The sequence below is a fragment of the Syngnathus typhle genome, linkage group LG1 (assembly GCF_033458585.1).
Source record: "Syngnathus typhle isolate RoL2023-S1 ecotype Sweden linkage group LG1, RoL_Styp_1.0, whole genome shotgun sequence".
Lineage (NCBI taxonomy): Eukaryota > Metazoa > Chordata > Actinopteri > Syngnathiformes > Syngnathidae > Syngnathus > Syngnathus typhle.
Window position 1 is genome coordinate 13,670,525 of NC_083738.1, and position 20,218 is coordinate 13,690,742.

The following is a 20,218-nucleotide window of genomic DNA, read 5'->3' on the forward strand; positions in this document are numbered from 1 at the left end:
GGAACTTTCATCAGATTCCAAAAACAAAACCTCCAAAAGACTGTTATGAAAAGCATCCCCCAAAACAAACAAATCCAACTTCTTCCGTCTCTGCACAATCAATTCAAACCATGCAATCGAATGAAGTACTGCAAACCTCTACATGAAAGTAACTTTAATCTTAAGCAAAGAATCTAACATGTTTGTACAAAGATGTTTATTCTTTCATGTTGTACGCCAAAACACTCATCACTTCCCGCAAGCCGAACAGAACTCTTTAGTGCGTAACATGGCGAAGAGGGAAAAATGTGAGAGGCTGAAAATGACGATGAAATGTGCTTTTGGCATTTAAACTGGGGGTAGGGGAGTCTGTGGATTGTAAGCAGGTTAAAATGTCGTGTCGCCTAGCCAAAGCGAAACAAAAATACAAAATATAGCATGAAAATCGAAGTGCTCCTTTTTTTCTGTCTTGTGTCAGTTTTGACAACTTGAATTTGACACAGTCACCGAGTAAAGTAGCCCAATAGTCTCATATTTGATAGGGGCTGATCGGCATTTACAAGGTGCTGAACCCCCAACTGTTCCCCCCAAACTAAAGAAAATAATTGGACAAAGTGACTCTAACAAAGAGCATGTGTGGACAAGGAAACTTAAGTTTGAAAATAAATATTTTCTGTCGCTTGAAAAAAAAAAAAAACGGAAAAGAAAGAAAGAAAAAAAAAAACAGCAACGTGTCTATGTGTGCATCCTTTGTCCAGTGAGCTCAGAGGCACTGAGAAGTATGGACAAAATTCTTGATGCAGGCGCAGTCCACAGAATCTTGGACCCCCTGACGAACATCCTGTGGAGCGGAATCCATTCTGCTCGCCGGTAGCTGGCTTGACAATGACATATTAACATCCACTGGGGCAAAAAGGTTCATAGAGGCGGAGGATCACTCATGACCATCTGTACCTCTTTCTCTCTCACTGTTCAATTTTATTTGTTTGTTCTCTAAGCCACATAGTTGTACTGGTTGGGATTCTCCTTGTCACGCTCCATATAGTCTCTGTCGATGAGAGACTCTATCCTCTTCTTTAGGTCAGCAGGCTGCATGGAGAAGCAAAGAGGAGGAACAGGATTTGAACCACACAGTTAATGTATGCGCAAATATGAAATGTATTACACAACATAAGTACACTGCAGTGGAAGAGCTTGAGGGACTCGTGTAAATGTGTTTACCATTGTCGCTGTAGTGGTGGTCCTAATGTGAAATACCCACTGCCAAATAGACTCTATACTGTTTCATGTGTCAGTCCAAATGAGTTCTGTTAAGTGGGATGGCAAGCGGTGTTTATTTCTGATTGTTGTTTATTGATGGTGTAAGCAAAACATGTCCAGGGCTGGCACATATGTCAAATAAGTTTGATGGAAATCTGGACGAAAACAGGCCAACTTTAACATACGTATTTTACCTGCTTTCTGGAATACCCCCCTGCTCAATGAGTCTGTCATTGATCGAATTGGCGGCCACAGATGACTTGACTATCACTAATATATTTTGGCACAATAGAATGTAACCATTGTATTAACTTGTTTTTGCTGCAAAGTCGCTGCTCTGTTCCTCATGGGGGTCTGCTAATCAAAACCACCGGTTTCTTTTTTGGCCCAATGCTACAAACACAGCGCCCGAAATGACCAAAAGAATCATTATTTAACTTTGAGGATCAATTTCATAGGCATCAACATTTTTGCCAGTACTGATTTCCCCCAGAGGACTAACTGTCCAAAACTATCACAGGAACCGAAAGAATCAAGACCATAGTTAATTTTTTCCCCCTCACACATTGATGTTGCCAAATTTTGGTGTGCTCTAGACATTGCCGGGCATTTTTAACTTAAACTTGTCAGACAATCAGAGAAAGGGGTTCCCCAAGTAGAAGTGAAATTTACTCATAGTCTGAAGTGCATGCCTTGTTGCTTACAAATTTGGATTACGTTGCGTTGTTGTAATGGAACTCAATTATAAAGCAAGATCCCTCTGTGTTGGATCTCAATTGATTGTATCGATGCACCTAAATTAGATGGATTGGCTGTAAATAAAGCACGGTGCAATAGTGGACTGACTGACTGACTGGAGGAATAACAAAAGCTGGAATGTTCAGTATTGACCAACAGCAAGCTACTGATAACTGAACAGTCAGTGAAATCATTTTGTGCATATGAACCACAAAAGCACTACTGTTTGCTTTGCAGCATTCTTCCTCAAATCTAAAAGGCTTCATCACCTTGACGGGGAACTTGAGCTGGTTGTACACCTCTGACATGAGAAGGTTATGGCTCAGAGTTTTTCTCATCTTCATGATGCGCACGATGGCGGCATCAATCTGATACTGTCGATCCTGGAAGACCCTTTCCGTGGTGCTGGCCTGCTCCTCCACCTGAAGCAACACAAACATTTGCAAGTTCACTCTTGACATGCCCGGTGAGGACAGTGAGCGTGAGACCCAAAAGCTGTACCGTCTCTTTCATCTGGATCTGATTGATTTTGATGCGGAAAAGCCTGTGTTTGAATTCGTCATTGCAGGAGAACTTATCCCCATCTTCCACATCTTTGCTTTTTGGGATTTTGGTGAGGACACGCGCTTTGCCACATGCCAGTGACTGCAGAGTGCGACGCAGCTCACCGTCTTCTGTAGACCACATGACACCTGGGATTAGTTGTGCGCAATGACAGCGACGTGGCAATGGGAGGTTGGCTATACCAAGCGTACCTATTCCTGTCGCCAGTTTAATCTCCTCCAGGGTGAATTCCTCCCCTTCATTGAACATCAGCAGCACTAGAGTTTGGAAAAGTGACACCTGCAGCTCTTTTTTGCCCTGGTGTGAGAAACACATTACAGTTGATACAACCATACGAGGAAGTTCATCAGACTAGCGGAGAATTTGGTCTTTTCTATTGCACTAGTTCCACAGCAAAAAGTTCTTGCTCCGCCCTCAGTGGTCACTTTTGACATTTTTTGGGAGCGATGGACTAACAATGGAACGGCTTTGCAGAACCTCCTCTGAGGTGCCTCTAAAACGTAGGCCAAGCAGAGCTATGATGTCACTGTTACCTGAATGACTGACAGATGTTGGTGTTTTTAAAAAGATGTGGCAAGAAACTCTTCTGCATATTCCCATTTCCTTGTTTAAGCACACAAGACAGACATCTGCTCATTTGATGGGATGAAATTCTGACGTTTGTTTTTGGTTTAAAATGAATTACCCTAACTAGAATCATACGTCGCATTGCGGCCAAAGCTAAAATCCTGGTCAGTTATTGTGACTTTTTGTGTTTCAAATAGTAAATCCTTGCTGTGGCGGCTAGCTAAACTCAACTAATGAGCCAACTTGTTACATAGTCGCATCCACTCTATTTCATTATCTCGTAGTAATGCAGCAAAGGTATTTACCCCTTCAAAAAAAAAAATAGAAGATGAATGGACTTTGAATGACAAATTCTTGTATAGGCGGCAGGGGTTGAAGTTGAGGGAAAAAAGGCAGTGGCTCATTGTTGTATTCTAAAAAGTAAGTACCCACCTCTTTAAATTCAGCTTTTAAGACACAGTGGCCAAGCGTCGACTGCCACTGCAGTTTTCTGCCGCTGTGTTTGCCCAGGTAGAAGGTCTTGAAGATTTCTTGCAGGCGCACCATCTGGACGCATTTAATAGCAGCATTTCAGGACAACGCATTTATTACATACGCGCCAAGTTATGTAACAGCTATTATATAAATATTTGCTAACCTCCGCAGGAAGATGCACTTCCATGGGGATGTAAGTGGGCCAGTAGCCCATCGTGAGGATGTTCACAGTCAGTTCGATGTTACCGGGGATGTTTTGGCACTGCATATACTGAAAGACATACGACATGGCAGGAGATGAACATGCTTTGGTCAAGTATTCTTCAAATTCAACCAGGGTCTCTTTTGTACGTCGATATGACGTAGTATTTGTGACACATCTGCAGTGTGCAACACTCATCTGAACCCATCTGACCTATTCGTTTCCTGTCACTTTTCTCTGAAAATGGGAACGGCAGCTAATTAGCTACAGGAAACAACGGATTTTTTGTGCCTTCATACCTGTTTGAACTGCACCATAATGTCTTTCGAAAGCTCCATATCTTTGAACATCCCCTCCAGTTTGCTGGTGAATGCTGCCCCACACTCTAAAATGAAAACATCGAGTCAATCAAACCATACAAACCTCCTCTTTTTTCAATACTTCATTTAACATTTGCTTTATTTGTATTTTTTTTACCATGTTTTAATTTGGACAACATTGACTTCTCAGCATCCACAGAAGCACTTTTTCCGACAAGTAACCTCTTGGCCAGATCCTTCTTGTAAAAGGCCTCAAAAACGTCTTTACCTAAAAGAGAGCAAAAGCAAAATATATACTCAGCCATGACCACAAAGTACAACACCACTGTTATAAACCTCGTTAATTATTACCATAGATAAATCTAAATATAATCATTATCTTATCCAACATCTTTTCCAATTCTTCATCTGTTGCCTCTTTGTTTCCAGCTCGCAGTTTAGAATCCACATGTTTGGCTGGAAATATAAATGACATTTAGACACAAGAAGAAGACATTTAAGACTTCAGCTATGCAGATTATCTCACCTATGAGCTCTGCAGGCTTATTTGGCCGCTTGTTGATGAATGTTTCGAAAGCCTCCTTCATGGCGTTCACAAACTTCTCATTTTTCATAAAGCACACATCGATGATATGGTCCACCTTGTCTTTGAAGTCTAGCAACTCTTGCACCATTGTTTTGTCTTTTTCAGGGTTAATCACGATTGTGCTCCCAAACGCCTGCAGGATGTGTTTGGAGCACATTGTGAGATTCAAACTTTCAAAACAAAGAAGATAGCGTCTCCCACTACATGTACCTTTATGTACTCTATCCAGTGTTGCAGGAGGACTTGAACGCCACTTCGCACTCTGCTGAAGAGCTGATAGAGGAGAGACAGATCCTGAATCCTATTTTCATCCAGCAGGTGTGTCAGCCCTGGAGCAAAAATCCACATTCAGTCAAAATGAAGGTGGGTGGTGTGATGGAAAATGTCACAATAATAGTAGATAGTAAATAGTAGAGCTGGGAGATATGACCTTAAAATAAAATCAATTAATCACCCAACTCAATACAGGGTTTGGTGAGGCATTTATGTTTGGGACCGCCCTCTGTGCCAAACATCATGACCTTGGGTTGTCTAACCTCTTCAATGATAAACTGAATAAGGTCTTATTTTAAATTATTTGTTTCTGGTGTACTCTATTGGGGCATGTAATTGTTTTCCCATTCCAGCGACTGCTTACCTTTCTGCAGAGTTGCTGTGAGATGTTCGCCTAGCAGCTGCTTCTCCACTGTGGCAATAAGAGGTTTTCTACAATGTAAAGAAGCAATATTTAGACATATTTTTTATTTTGATTTATTTAATCAGAATGAACAGACAAAGTGAAGTGGAACGCTCACTGTGTGCTCTGGTCTAAATAGGTAATGACTCGGTCTGCCTCCTCCTCCAAGCGTTTGTTGACATGGTGCAAATACTCGGGTACCTGTAAGCATATGGTGGCAAGGCAGGCAGTGAGATTTACTGAATAGCTGTCAACAAGGCAGGGAACCATCTTTGTTGACTCGAGTCAAAATGACCATCAGTTAGGTTTGCTGCGATGTGATTTTAAGTGATTTTTCTTCAACAAATGAGGAAAGAAAATTAAAAATGACAACGATGTGGTCAAATCTAAAATAACAATTGAACCATTAAAAAAATGATTAGTTTTAACAAAATTGTCTATTGATGTACTACAATAATTTTTTTGAAAACTGTAAATTTAAAAGAGTATTCTATGAATGTTTAACACACCACATAAAGCAGGGGGGGTTATGAAGGAAATGCTTGCAATTTCTTTCAACTAACTAGAAAAGACAATTGATGATGATCATGCCAAGCTATGAGCTACGATGAATCTCATATTACAAAATAATCACTACAACTTTTAATAGAATACTCTTGTGGTCTACTAGAGCGATTTTTTGTGGTAAAAGACTGAATGAAGTATTTTGAAGAGTATTCCTTCATATTTTGATGCATTTTCTCTTGACATAATTTGAAATGTACTGGTAACGTGTATTACTATTCAACAATAATTTTTATATAAGGTAATCCTGCCCCAGTAGAAGCCCCCCCTCAACCCATTTGCGCCACGGTAAATAAACATCCTGGCCACAAATTTAAAAAAGACAGTTTAGTGTCATATTTGAATAGTTCTTCATACTGACAACACTATAATCGCATAGCTAACCTCTCGCTCCTGCATCAGCCTCTGGCCTTCTGCAGCATACAGGCGATTTGTCTCCTCCAGAAAACGCTGCTCAAAGGAGTCTTGATAAATCTGTTGGAATTAGAGCATTTTCAATTAAGTCATTCGTCAACAGGTGGAAAGAGGGGAGCCATCAGTATAATATTGCTATACAGTTGAGTTACCTGCAAGTCCGAGAGCATGCTCAATAGGCTTCTCAGCAGACTGCGGTCTATCGCCTCGCCGTTACGCTCCCTTTCGATGAGGAGCAGAATACCATCGATAGTTTTACTCTGGACCTTCAGGTCGCTGATAATGTAGAACCTAAAGAGCTCCAGACCCATGTCCCTGTGCAAGATGAGCAGGCTTATGAGCAAGAAATTCATTGGAAGTTTATAGAAAAGAATAGGTTGGAGACAACTCACCAAATCGATGGCAGCATAGAGTTTTGTAAAACATAGGTACGGTCCAAAAATAAAAATATACCCCTGATCATTATCTGTGGAGAAAAGAAAATTCAGATTAAAATACATCAAGCAATTTTGCATCCCGCCATTCCACAAAATAAACCAAATTCTTTTATATACACACTCATTAAAAAAACTTCTGGAAATGATGGTGTCACATTATTTTTGTCGCCTAAAATTTACGATAAGGTATTAGTATCAGTACTTGGTGCAACACAACACTAGTGATATTTCTGATCGGAAAACAGTTGTGTTCTACCTACTGCAATTGAATTCAATGTTATGACAATACCCACCTATTGTAAGAAAGCAAGTACAAAACACCCAAAAGCATTAAAACCTACCATTTGTCTGCAGTGATCCTGCCAGCACTTGTCTATTTTCTTCAGGAAGAGGACACTGTCCAGGGCACCCGTGAGAACGATGTTAAGGCAAACGTAATGTTACTGACAGGTTAGTATATTTATGATAGAATTTAACAGACCTGCCTCACGGAAAATATAATAATAAAAAAAGGATATTCTCTGAATTGGTCAATCTGGGCCTTGATGTGATCTTCACACACGGCCCTCAGCTGTTTGTAAAGCTTGGCAGAGATTTTGTGGGAGCACAGATTCTCAACAGCCTGCAGAAGGGTTAAGAGGAGCATGTGAAGTTTAGGCAGAGGGAAAAGACGAGAAAGCGATGCGTGGTAAGGCAGGACACGCTACCTGGTACAGCTCCTCCAGGTTGTACTTGATGGATGTGCTGTTCTGAATGGCCTCCACTGCCTCTTTCAGCTTCTGCCATGTTTCCTGTGTGTAGTTCTCTGGCAACTTGGGCTTTTCTGGGTGCAGAACAACACAGGATTGTAATGCCAACATTTTCTGAACCGCTTATCCTCAAGATGGTCGCAGGTCCAATGAGACATATATTACCAAATTTGACACTAAACTAAAAATAACTACTGTGTACAAACAACCAGTATTGTTTGACCATGTGTGATGTCACACCCGTTTAACTTGGTGCTTGTATGTGATTTAGGCTAATACTGATGTGCCTCAGATGTAGGTGGCTTGTTTGAGCTGAATAATTTAAAGACTGAATAGTCATTTAGACCTGTATGATATAACAGTATATGTTGTAGTGCAAAATAAAAACGTCTTCCGTATGACGTAACCCTCTATTGGCTATATTATTTTGATTTGTGGGGTATTGGGTTAGCTCGCCTGACACATTCATGTAGTGTCCAAAACGTGAACTTGTGTGTCACCTTTCAATTACGTCACCTTTGTGTCTCACTCTCCCGGCATGACTACCGTATTTTCCGCGCTATAGGGAGCACTTAAAAGCTTATAATTTACTTAAAAAAAAAAACACAGTGCGCCTTATAATGCAGAGCGCCTTATGTATGGATCAATTGATGAATTTGTTGATTCCGTACTAGTTGTACACAGCGCTCTGCCAAAATGTTTCAGTACGTTTCAGTACGACTAGTAAATTACAAGGTTTCAGCATTACAGCAACCGTGGTCAGGGGCGTCACCAAAGTAAGCTACTACTAGTCGACCGCATGACATTTATAAAAAAAAAAATAGCCTATAGCCTAGAATCCATCCCATCGCTTCATTGACATCCAGGTAAGGAATTTATATATAAAAAAAAGAAATGTCACTGAGTGGGGAATTTCAAAATTCCCTTGTGACAAGTGAGTAAAAGGCAAATGTCGGCCGACGGTGTGGTGAACATTTGCAACCTTGAAGGAACCTGACAAGAATACAACATTCGCAATTATTCGCTGCTAAATGGGATTGCGGCTTAATTCTTCAATGCGCCTCACCCAGAGGTATCACTGTAACCAATTATGACAACAACATACTCTCCTCGTCCAGAGTGCAAGTTCAAAACATTACAGGTTTTGAAACATTAGTGTCACAAGTTCCAAAGCTGTGCAAGACACTTTTTAAATGGTGTGGGGAATTATGATTGCTGACTTCAAACAATTTGATCCATGCAACGAAAGCTACTGTAAAACAAATGGCTCTCTCCTATTTCCAGTGTCTTATGGAACGTCACACATATATTTGCTTCCATAACACAGCCTTGGGGAATAAGGTGGATGAAGGTTAATGGAATTGCAGAACTGCTCTTACACAGCTGTAGTGTTTCTATTTCATCTGCAAATGCTGGCAATGATAGGGGAGCATCGCTGGGTGGAAGTTCGAGTATTCAGACAGGGACACGGTGTTGATGCTTTATGATCATCTCTTGTTTTGTCGCCATCTTGTGGCATATGTAAGTATTTTTTAAATCCTTTCCAAGAAGGCGTTAGTCTTGTGTTTTATTTTTGCGCAAATGGTGTGCAGTGTGGCATTATAATGTCTATTATTTAGGAGTACCTTTGAAATTCTTGATGACTAGCTTCTTGGCGGCGCCGGGCTTGCTGTTGGAGAAGGTCCCGGAGCTCGCCACGCTCTTGGTCAGTCCGTTGGCATGGTGGCCCCCCACGCCGGCGGCCAGGAGCACAGCTTTGCTTTTGTTGTTGGAGCACGAAGCAGCAGCAGCCTCCTCGGCCATTTTCACATCCAGCCCAATGAAGTCCACGGAGTCCTCGAAGCGCAACTTCTTCTGGATGTGCACCGGCGACGAGGAGGAAGTGAGGGTCTTGGGAGGCGAAGGGGAGATGGTGTCGCTGGTCTCTTCCCTCTCGGAGCCGTTTATTTTCCTCTTCTTCGAAGATATAATGTTGCCACTGTCGTTTTTGACATTAGTAGCCGCTGCTCTTGCCTCTTGGGTTGGCGGTGGTGGGGGGTTAGGGGAAGATAAACCTGTTGGAAACATGAAAGAACGGGGAATACTAAATCTTAGCAGCCAGTCTTCTGATCAGAAACTTCCCAAAGCAAGCGAGAAGGACGAGCTCAACGTTGACGACCGTATCTAGAGCTCCACGCGAATCCGTCCTCAGCTTGCTTTCCTTATCCCGCGGAGGAGAAAGATGGGAGAGTGTAAATTGTCCCGGTACAAGATCCACTAGCAGCTAGCCTGCTCTCTTTCTTGTTATTGCTGCTGGCATCCGAAAGAAAGATGGTGGCCTATTGCTTCCTCTTCTCGTCTTGAAACGCGTTGTCGAGTCCTCCGACGAACAACACCTGACAAAAGGAGCCCGTCAAAAAGAACACCTATGAAAGGACTAAAGTTGGGAGACGAGTGGTTTCACGCAGGAGGAAAGAAGCCACTGGTAACAATGAGAAAAACGGCTCAGAAAAACTACTCAGTGACCCGACCGGAAGTACTTTGTACAAAAGTACTTTTTGCACCAACGTGTTCCACCCCCTTTTGGCTGTTTACCCACAAGGTGGCGCCATTTGACACGTACTGTTTACGATGGAGTGCTCTTAACTCAGGGGTCCCCAAACTTTTTCCTGTGAGGGCCACATAACTTTTCCCTTCTCTGATGGGGGGCCGGCGTCAGTTTGTAACAGAAAAAGTGTGACGATCGTAGGGGAGCTTAATTTTTTTTATTGTTTTCCAGAAAGCCAGACATAACCAAATAACGGTTATTTAATAACCCTTTCCAGGTTCTTTACAGAAAAAAAAGCCAGTAAACAAATAATAACACTATTAATGAAATAAATAATACCTAAATAACCCTCTCTGAGTTCTTCACAGAAAAAACAGGAAATAAATAATAACTAAATAACTCTCTCTGGGTTCTTCATAGAAAAGAAAGCCATGGAGCATTAACTTTCTGTTGTGCCATGCACAATCTTAACAGATAAAAGTTCAGCTCAGTTGTCAGAGCAGAATCTCTCTGACACATATGAGCAGTCTCTTAAAGTTCTTGTGTTCCTTCCTTATAATCCTTTTGTAGGTTCCAGTAGGCTTGTAGACACCGCTGTCTTTTTTGTTAAAGTTTGCTAGTGCGTCATAGTCTGGAGTAAAATTTGTTGTGGCAATTCTTAGGCGAGATCCGAGGTGTTGGTCCGTTTAGCTCGATCTGTATCCGGCCGGCGGGCCGTAGTTTGGTGACCCCTGTTTTAACTAATCCTAACCCCACTACAAGCGCTTATCATCACAAGGGTCGCAACTCAACGTTTTTAAGTTGATTGGATGGATGGATGGATGGATGGATGGATGGATGGATGGATGGATGGATGGATGGATGGATGGATGGATGGATGGATGGATGGATGGATGGATGGACGGATGGATGGATGGACGGATGGATGGACGGACGGATGGATGGATGGTAGAAACCAGGAATAACAGTCCAAAGGTAAAATATTTTTTTATTTTTTTAAATATACTTTTTGCCAAATGTTCTGTACTACAGTTGACACGCAAGTGAAGGTCCTAAAAATTGGTTGAGAAATTTGCAAGTTACGACCTTTTGACAGTGTTCATTCATTTCCTTTCATGGGAAATTCGCCCCTGCTAACATGGCCGTCATAAAGGCATGGTATGGTGGTGACCCGAGCTGCTCCACCGCGTTGGTTTATGTGGGGTAACTGTCGTAAAAATAACGCAAGTCGTTGCACTGCTTTTCGGTCGTCGCAAAAATAAGCGTGCAAGTTGCTTAAACTTGACATTATTTTTTAATTATAGTGTTCCCTACTTGCGTTTCAAATACCATATCTGTTTCAGTGAGTGGAAAATAAGGCTTTGACCCACTCAGGGAACGCAAGGAAAGACGACCACCAACGATGTTCAAAAAGTACGTGCCTATTTTGATAAGAGGGCTAACGCTAGCAGACCTAGCAAACTAGGCTTGGGTGGCAGGTGTTTTCTTGTCGTTTTTCATAGCCGTTCCTTACATATTATATTTATAAATATATGTATATATTTGGACGACGCGACAAAGGTCTTGTAAGCTAACGGATATTGTTTGCCGTTGTCCACGATTGCTGTATTGTCTTGTGCTCGTTTAGAACAAAAACTCTTGTGATCCCCGCTTCAGATTCGACGAGAAGGAGAATGTGTCAAACTGTATACAGTTAAAAACATCCGTCATCAAAGGGATAAAGAACCAGCTAGTGGATCAGTTTCCTGACATCGAGATATGGCTTAATCACATCATGCCAAAGAAGGACCCTGTCAAAATAGTGCGATGGTACGATTTTTCTCATTTACATCCTTTGGATTTCTGAGCACTGAATCTGTCAACTCATCTGTGTTATTCACCTTTCAGTCATGAACACATTGAAATCTTGACCGTGAACGGAGAGTTGCTCTTCTTCAGACAGCGAGAAGGCCCCTTTTATCCCACCCTGAGACTGTTGCATAAATGTAAGACGTTTAGACTCCATAATATTTGTAAAAAGAAAAGAAAAACACCCGTAAGCACAGATGGAAAGTTTTGGTTCTTTTGAAACCGTGCCTTTTTAAAACCATGCTAACAAGATAACCAAAAGTGGTTGACCACATCCTTTATCTACACAAGTAATTGCTTCTGGCCAGGCAACATTTAAGCCTATAGAAAATAATAAATGTTAAAGGGAATGTCTTCCTCACAAATCCTGTAGAAATACATTTGTGGGGGAAAAACACGTTTTCAATAATGTCATTGTTACTTGCATTTTCTGAAAGCACTGGCGAAAAGCATGATTGTTTTGATGGGAAAAAAAAACATTTTATTGTTAAGGACACATTTTCCAGTCCTAGATGATGTATTAAATTCATTTCTGGTAACAAGCCTTCTTATCTCCTCACAGATCCCTTTATTCTTCCTCACCAGCAAGTAGACAAAGGTGCCATCAAATATGTCCTAAGTGGCGCCAACATCATGTGTCCTGGACTGACGTCACCGGGCGCCAAACTCTACCCGGCTGAATCAGACACAGTAGTTGTATCCTTATCTATTTTAGGTTTGCATGGCCTAAAGTAGCTAAACCTTACATAAATACTTTGCCATATCTGCTCATGCAGTGGGTGGGAGCATTTCTTTACTCAACTGTAAGAGGTGTGTATTAGGGGAGGAGGTCTCTATTTGTACATAGTGTTGTCAACTTGTGACAATATCTAAATTAGGACTTTGCCTATATGCCTGCGTTACATACTTTGGTATCAATACTGCAACAAAATTCCAATCCATCAGTAAACAATCATGTTGTATAGCCTATATAGTGGGTAAATGGTGAACTAGACAAATATTTTAGACTGTGCTGTTAGATGGAAATGCCAATCAGAGCGTCACCATCGTTTTGTCAAGTGTTCTGCCAGTAGACATATCATACAATGCTTGCCTTGCTGATCATTTCCGCATTTCATCTGACAAACTTCGCACAAGTACCTGTACTGAGAATATTGTTTCGTTATTGTCAGACTTTAATTTTAACTTAACATAAATTATAATAATGTTTATTCCAAAGAAGTGCAAAAAGGTCTCCTCTCCTAAAATAAGACCAAACATTGAAAACAAAATTTACCCTCAAAGTGACTTTTTTTGCAGCGCATGTTGTCCTTAACAAGAATTTGTAGGCCATTATGGCAGAAGGCAAACAACACGCACTGTGCGTTGGCGTCATGAAGTTGTCTGCAGAGAGCATGTAAGCATCAAAGTGCATTCATCAAAGCTGTAGACAGTCATGACACTGATGACAACTATCATTTGTCTTTTCTAACAGAGAAAAAGTCAACAAGGGCATTGGCATCGAGAATGTTCACTATCTGAACGACGGACTGTGGCACATGAAAACGTATAAATAATTCACCACTCAAGCTTCCTGCCAAAATGAATACATTGTGCACCAATTAAAAGAAATCTCTCCATTTGAACTCGTCTCTTCTCACTGCATCTGTTAGATGTGAAGCAGGATGTTTGCACAATGACTGAGACGTCATCCAAATCATCCAACCCTTATGGTTTGCCAACTCTACTCTAAAATGCACAAACATCTTATTTCAAAGACCCTGTCAAGTGAATTCAAAGCTTTATTTCTAAATGATGTTTGAACTCAAGATTAATTGGTAAAAACAAGCCAAGACGAATGAACTATGTACTGTAGTACTAAATTCTGGAGGTACGGTTTTAGCATTTTCGACCATTACAGTTTTCCTGTGTTATTTTATGTGACTAAAAGGGGGCCCAGTAACAATATACTTTGGCCTTGGCATGAGACAACCTCCCTCACTATATAAGAACTTGATCGCCTTTTGGATCAGCAGTTCAATGATGCAATTGCAACATGCAGTTAGCTATCCCTGCGCCACAAAAAAATTCCCATTGGCTTGTTTGTGAAAATTGCCACTTTAGGGCACACGCATATAGACAGTTGGATGTGCAACTTGACTACCTGAGTGCGGACTGCATGTTCAAGATGATCTTATTGCTGCACGGAGGAGCCCAGTGATATCCCGGTGGGACAATGTCTGGCCACAGGAGGCCGTAGGTGTACGGTAGACATAAGAAAGATGTATGATCCAGATTCGATAATATAGTTGAGTGAAATGGAGATTTAGCTAACACACATAACTCAGGAGAACATTTCTAAGGCCTTCTTTTATCGTTCAAATTTGGCAATGTTAACACTGTTCTGTCAAATTTACCTCATTTATTTGATCATAAAGCTTAATTTGAGCAAGAGCAGTAAAATACAAAACAAGCACTACAGAGATGGGGAATTGGCCACAATGATTACAACGCAGCCACTGAAGATTGGTAATGGTTTTGAATGTAATTTTCTTAATCATTGACAGCACATGGAACCCACTTCCATTTTATTTTATTCACATTTCTTGTCAGTGTCAAGTGCAAGATTATTCATATATTGTATATCATCATTTGACTTCCACACAGCCAAATTCAGTCTGTAATTGGTACAGTGAATCTTCAAGCTTTTAACAATTACATATTTTTTCATAAAACCCCATTAACATAAAAAAAAAGGATTTTTTTTTAACTTTTTTTTTTTCAAAATTGCATGGCAGGTTGGATTAAGTGCAAGTGATTTTTTTTCCCAGCGTACCCTTCCCTTACATTGTAAATCTAGAGCAGACTTTAAAATCGGTTTCGTATCTCAAGTTGGTGTGTCTGTGTAATGCAGCTAAAGGACCTCACAAAGACAATCTGATTTATAAAAAAAAAAAAGAACCGCTATTGACCGACATGATGACATTTCCAGGTCAACCGTGTCACATTAACAGTTCCCAGCTTTGCTTTCAAACGACAGTGACCACTGCCCATTTTTATCTCCGCCACAGGATGCAAAAGGTACAAAACTGGCAAAAACAAGATGTCCACCAGTGAAGATCCAGTTGAAAGCCATCTTCCCACTCAAGCGGCTAGTATAAAAAAAGCCAGGTGCACCCAGTGGATGTTAGTCATTGTCCGAACCTTCTGGCGGGTCAAACATGAGCAAGTCGTGGAAATCATGGCCATATGGACGAAGCCGGTAGACACCATACATCATCACCTGCATCTGGTTTGGGGTCATGCCGTTGAATGTTACAGCCAAGTCGGGGCAGCAGCTTTCCACCACGTTTTGGGGGTTGTTCTTCATGCTGTCCTTTATCAGTGCATCCACACTCTTACCGTTGAACAGGCCCATGCCTTGGGCATCCTCGCCGTGTTCGGCAAACACGCCCATGTATTTGAGGCAGACGGCCAGCTGCTTGTCTTCGCTCAGCTTCCACAGCCGGTTCACCTGGATGGGACACTTGTCGCTGTCATCCAGCACGCGTACAAACCTTTTCAGAGCCTCATAGCTGAGGACGATCCCGCTTTCGTACGCGACGTACTCCAATTCCCCGGACCTCATGGCGTTGCCCATGTAGAAGGGCTCGTTGGGGTCCTTGGTGAGCAGCAGGTACTTGAGGTTCTCGATGATGGCGAAGGTTGTGGGCTGCGCCACAAAGAACCAGCGCAGGTTCCCGGCATTCTCGTAAGCATGCTTCAGAGCTTTACAGAACCTCGCCCAACCATCTGTTTCGTGCAGGTCGACCGCCTCGAGGGCCTTGGATGACTCAGAGGTGTAAAAGACGGCTTCGTCGCAGTGTTTGCTCCAGGTGCCCACGGCAGCAGCCCAATGGACCAGAATCTTCGGCTGGACCATGATGACACAATAGACACGGACTTGATCTTTCAACTCCTGCATCTGGGACTCAGAGAGTTGCTTCAGTTTATCGTTACTCTGCGCCTGGACGTGATGGTGGTGATGGTACTCTGAGACAGGCTCAGAACTTAGGCTGAAGTCACCCAAGAGCGAGAGCAACAGGTAGAAGACGCCTCCTAGAGCCACCCCTTTGACAAATGAGCCTCCTTCGGACCACATCTCGAAAGGACTGCGGAAGAAGAACAAGAAGACTGAGTGGGTACTTTCACAGATGTTTAATTATAAGACATGTATCAAACTCTGGTCTTCGAGGGTTGCGATCCTGCAGATTTCCCTTCTCTATCACCAAATAAAACATGCTACCTTGCTGTAATGGGTGGAGCTCACTGAAAGCTTGGTGTATAGTAATCCTCCTGCATATTTGTGGTTCACGATTAGTGAATTTGCCCATTTATTTTTCTTTCACCAGCTAGTCACTGAAAAAACTGAACTCCCACTATGATTGAACTAGTGATTGAATGTGTCATAAGTTCCTTAGTTCTTATTGACACATTTTAACCAGTTTTAGTTAGTTTATTCCAACTCTCTCCAGTGACACGTGTCATATTGGAAGAGAGAAAAAAAGGTTCATGTCCCTAGTGTAAAAAGGGATCTGTCACGTCGTCCTCTTAGCGTGGACAAATTAGATAAAGCAGCTTTAAATATCTTAAGGTGCTACACAACGACTGTTACAAAACGCATTTAAGTATTGACGTAGATTTGCACAGCTCAGTCAGGGTCGGATATTTACTATAAACGTCTAAATGAGCCATTGTTTGTTTGAAAAAGTAAATGCACAATTTAGAAACGCCAAATCCCCGTAGCCCAGAAGCTAACAGTTAGCAGACTGTCAACGTAAACAACTTACAATGCCTTACTATACGTCCAGCAAAAGCGACAACACGGCTACACCTGACGTTTCTCAGACTAGTCTATCAAGTCTGACCTCTCCAGATTGCCGAGACTGGCAACAATGGCCAGGTATGTTGCAGCCACTTGTAGATTTAATATGTGCACCACCCCATTTTACCCACTTCCGCCTCTCGGGTCACGTGTGATTGCTGAAGGTCTGGCTTGACACGTGATTAATGATGTCATAGCGCACGCACGGCATTCAAATCTATAATTTTATCCAACATATTAAAAAAATTATTGATAGGTGTGTGAAAATAAAATTACGACTTTTTCTAAAATTTCAGCACCCTTCAATACCGAAGTCACTATTTATTCCCAGTGGCACATTCAACATTCACATTTTCCAATTTGAAATTCAAAAAATTTTGATCATCCAATCAACATTCCAAAAAAATCACATTTTTTCCACATTTATCTCAGTATATTCCTGAATTAAGGCATTTTACAAACTCATATTTTATGTATATATATATATATAAATGTATTAGAGGGAATATAGATCCATAAAACAAAAAACAAACAAACGAAAAGAAAACAAAACAAAAAAGGAGCATGTCAATTATAAATAAATCAAGTCTGATGATTATATATATATATACACACACATAAATCCCAAACCGGATTCAAAACCCTAACTTTATTTTCATTTCAAACCTTTTTTCCAACCTTAACCCTGGTTTGAAACCCTGATGTAAAATCCTACTGTAACAACAAATCCTAGCTGGCCTGATTGAAATCCTAGCCGTGCCTTAATTGACTTATTTGCTGAAGTAGACAATTGTTGGTTGGGTCATTTAACAGAAAATGACGTCTGATCTTGCGATGACGTCAGTTTGGAAACATCTGACTTGAGTGAGCGATGATGCTTTTGAGGACACTCGATGTGGACTTGGGGCACATAAAGCATGGCGGGTTTGCCTGACAGCCATGCGTTATTAGTGAGGAAGGGCAAACATTTGTTAGGCTCCCCTGAACAAGCACAGATAGTCCGCAGCTGACTTGACAGGCTTCCCCTAAATGGTGTCTATGACGCCAAAATCCATTAAGGTGCAATGCTGGCTCTGATGATAATGTATTGATCACTTGTGATGGATGTCTGGCGTGCGGATATATAAGTGAAGTCCTTTGCCAAGCTGGTAGCAACTTGGCCAACTGCAGACAAAGTCACCATGCTGCTTCTAGCTGTACTTTACCTCCTTGTTACAAGATGGACACATGCACTACCTCTCTATCCTGACTCCAACCTGGACACACAGTCAGGTAAGATCAATTTCTCATTGTTCATTTTTATTTTTTTTTAACCTGGTAAAATCTCGAAAATAATCTGTCCTTTATTTTCTTGTTGACCTCTCCATGTAAAAGCTACTTTTTGCCTTTTTATGCTATAATAAGTGAATGCATCACTATTAAAAAGGAGAAATAAAAAACGTATTCCCCTTTATTTTATCGAAAAAAATAAAACTATTGTCTTTTTGACACTTTGAAACTTTATTTTGTTTGCTCACTTTTTGTCTTCATTTTTCTATTCGTTTTCAATTGAATGGTATTTAATTTTATTTTAGCTTGAAAAAAATATTGTGCACTTTTTGTTAGAGCTACTTCGGTTTCTTTTTCCGTTTAAGGCTTTGGTATTTTATCTTTTTTACATCTTTTTCCACAAATCAATGCTACAGGTCGATCTAAATGTGGGCTTAAATATTCTTTTCTACAGTATTGGCGGTGGCTTGATCCAATTATAATGGCTGAACAAGCATGCCACATTTTTGATTTCCTGTATAAGATATGTGATATGAATCGTGTTTCTGTCTAATATGAATTGTATTTCTGCTCAGATTTTCTTCAGAAGCTTGTGTCAGACAATGCCTCTTACAATACAGAAGGGGAACAAATGGAATTGAATAATCTGTATCCTTTATTGATGCAGCACAATGAGCAAAGACAATCCTGGAACAAAGGTACTAGTTGAATGTATACTGTATTTGTGTGCACCATTTTAATTGCATTTAATTGCAAACATCAGCAGTTGAGGCAATGAAACATTAATGTGTAATATCCTGTTTTCAGTTGAAGGCCCAGAGGATTCAACACTGCAGGATAACTATGCAGACATGGTAAATCTGTGTATATGTTAAATAAATAAAACTTTCCTTGCATGTGTCCATCATATTTGTATGTGTTCGTTCATGAAGATTGAAGGTCTTAGGGCAGTGGTTTTGAAGCTGGCCGCATCCGACAAGCTTCGCTCTCAAGCTTTTGCGAGGTCAGCGCAAGGCTTGCCCAAAACCAAAAAAAGAGGTGAGCCAAACGATTCCATTTTATTTAGGTGTAGTACTTTACCATATTTGGTTACTTGGATCAAAAGGAAGAATAGTGGTGTAGCGATAAATATATCTGTCTATACAATGTATGGGGTTTGCTGTTCCAACTCTTAACCTATCTCTTAATTCATAAATATTACTACTAAATATAGTATTATATTACATTTTATATATTTGTTCGTATATTATTATTATGTTGTGAAAACCTGCTGTGCTAAAGGAAAAAAAACATCTAGAAGTTTTCTTGCATCTTTGGTTAAAAGAAATGCCTCAAAGAAATGTTGACCGGTGTAAATATAGTTAAATATTATTGTATAAAAATTAATGGGTGACTGGAAATACATGCTGTTGTTAGGTATGCACACTCAGGGTGGAGAAACCTTTTGTTTTCTTTCATAATTTTGATACAAACTGTTTTCCTCTCACCTCTGTTCACCCCTCCTCTTGGATAATTCTGCCATGATTTTTTTTTGGGCCGCCCTCTTCCTTTCTTTCAGCCATCCATCCATTTTCTTCCGCTTATCTGAGGTCAAGTCACGAGGCAGCATCCTAAGATGGATGGAAAGGAAAACAATTTTTCAAATATCTCACAACCATGACTGATGCAATAAATAATAATGAGCTGACTCAGCAATGCAGATGTTCATCTGCATGCAAATTGTCTTTTCTGACACGCTTCATCCTGCAACAGTATTTTTTTTTTAGCAGACAGTACCGCAGAACATCCTTAATTTCAATAAACTGCATACTTTTAGTTCAAAATCGGTCAAATACAACAGTATCATCACGGACAAAATTCTTAAGATAAGGACAATTCTGTAGTGATGATCAGGGCATTAAGTACCATTGTTTGTTCAAATACAAGCAACATTTCCTTGTTCCAATTGCCTTGACTAATTCTGTGTGTCTTTAACAGCATGTTTCTGGAAGTACTGCGTGACCAATTAAATATCAGCGATGACACCACCACAAGACACCTTCCACAAGTGAATGAAGAAAATCTATTTTTTAAAGTTATAACATTTTCTTTTCTGTGACTGAATAAAGTATTAGACAAGTGTTGTCTGTATTATTTGTGATATCTCTACTAAAGCTGCAGCTATCAGTTTATTCATTTATATTTATTTGTTAGAATCGGTC

At 40.7% G+C, this 20,218-nt stretch overlaps 4 protein-coding genes across 6 annotated transcripts in view; 2 read left to right on the plus strand and 2 right to left on the minus strand.

Moving 5' to 3' along the window:
* Positions 1-20,125, plus strand: part of urp1 (urotensin-related peptide 1) — a 39,568-nt gene extending 19,443 nt beyond the window's left edge. Inside the window, exons 2-6 of the mRNA XM_061283845.1 lie at positions 17,877-18,020; positions 18,593-18,715; positions 18,825-18,871; positions 18,950-19,055; positions 19,995-20,125. Of these exons, the coding sequence (XP_061139829.1) occupies positions 17,877-18,020; positions 18,593-18,715; positions 18,825-18,871; positions 18,950-19,055; positions 19,995-20,026 (452 nt within the window). The 3' untranslated portion in view covers positions 20,027-20,125. The remainder of the gene's footprint in view (positions 1-17,876; positions 18,021-18,592; positions 18,716-18,824; positions 18,872-18,949; positions 19,056-19,994) is intronic.
* cul4b (cullin 4B) lies at positions 138-10,063 on the minus strand. Of its 2 annotated transcripts, XM_061291118.1 has the most exons (21): positions 9,689-10,063; positions 9,156-9,584; positions 7,489-7,604; positions 7,300-7,403; positions 7,123-7,192; positions 6,737-6,810; positions 6,497-6,659; positions 6,315-6,404; positions 5,485-5,567; positions 5,328-5,395; positions 4,901-5,019; positions 4,631-4,823; positions 4,456-4,560; positions 4,262-4,372; positions 4,084-4,169; positions 3,746-3,853; positions 3,541-3,654; positions 2,733-2,838; positions 2,479-2,651; positions 2,247-2,399; positions 138-1,068 (listed from the first exon to the last, which is right to left on the minus strand). In XM_061291118.1, exons 2-21 carry the CDS (start codon positions 9,331-9,333, stop codon positions 973-975), a joined length of 2,310 nt encoding a protein of 769 aa, XP_061147102.1. In that variant the 5' UTR covers positions 9,334-9,584; positions 9,689-10,063; the 3' UTR covers positions 138-972. The 2 variants fall into 2 exon arrangements, with proteins under 2 accessions (XP_061147102.1, XP_061147093.1); XM_061291109.1 differs by having other exon boundaries at positions 9,156-10,063.
* mcts1 (MCTS1 re-initiation and release factor) lies at positions 11,276-13,530 on the plus strand. The gene is made up of 6 exons (XM_061291180.1): positions 11,276-11,470; positions 11,714-11,866; positions 11,945-12,042; positions 12,468-12,601; positions 13,234-13,301; positions 13,380-13,530. The coding sequence occupies exons 1-6, from the start codon at positions 11,460-11,462 to the stop codon at positions 13,459-13,461; spliced, it is 546 nt and encodes a 181-aa protein (XP_061147164.1). The 5' UTR covers positions 11,276-11,459; the 3' UTR covers positions 13,462-13,530.
* On the minus strand, positions 14,456-16,928 carry c1galt1c1 (C1GALT1-specific chaperone 1). 2 transcript variants are annotated; one of them, XM_061291169.1, is made up of 2 exons: positions 16,792-16,928; positions 14,456-16,035 (listed from the first exon to the last, which is right to left on the minus strand). In XM_061291169.1, the coding sequence occupies exon 2, from the start codon at positions 16,023-16,025 to the stop codon at positions 15,072-15,074; it is 954 nt and encodes a 317-aa protein (XP_061147153.1). In that variant the 5' UTR covers positions 16,026-16,035; positions 16,792-16,928; the 3' UTR covers positions 14,456-15,071. The 2 variants fall into 2 exon arrangements, with proteins under 2 accessions (XP_061147153.1, XP_061147144.1); XM_061291160.1 differs by having other exon boundaries at positions 16,714-16,906.
* Positions 20,126-20,218: the final 93 nt, after the last annotated feature.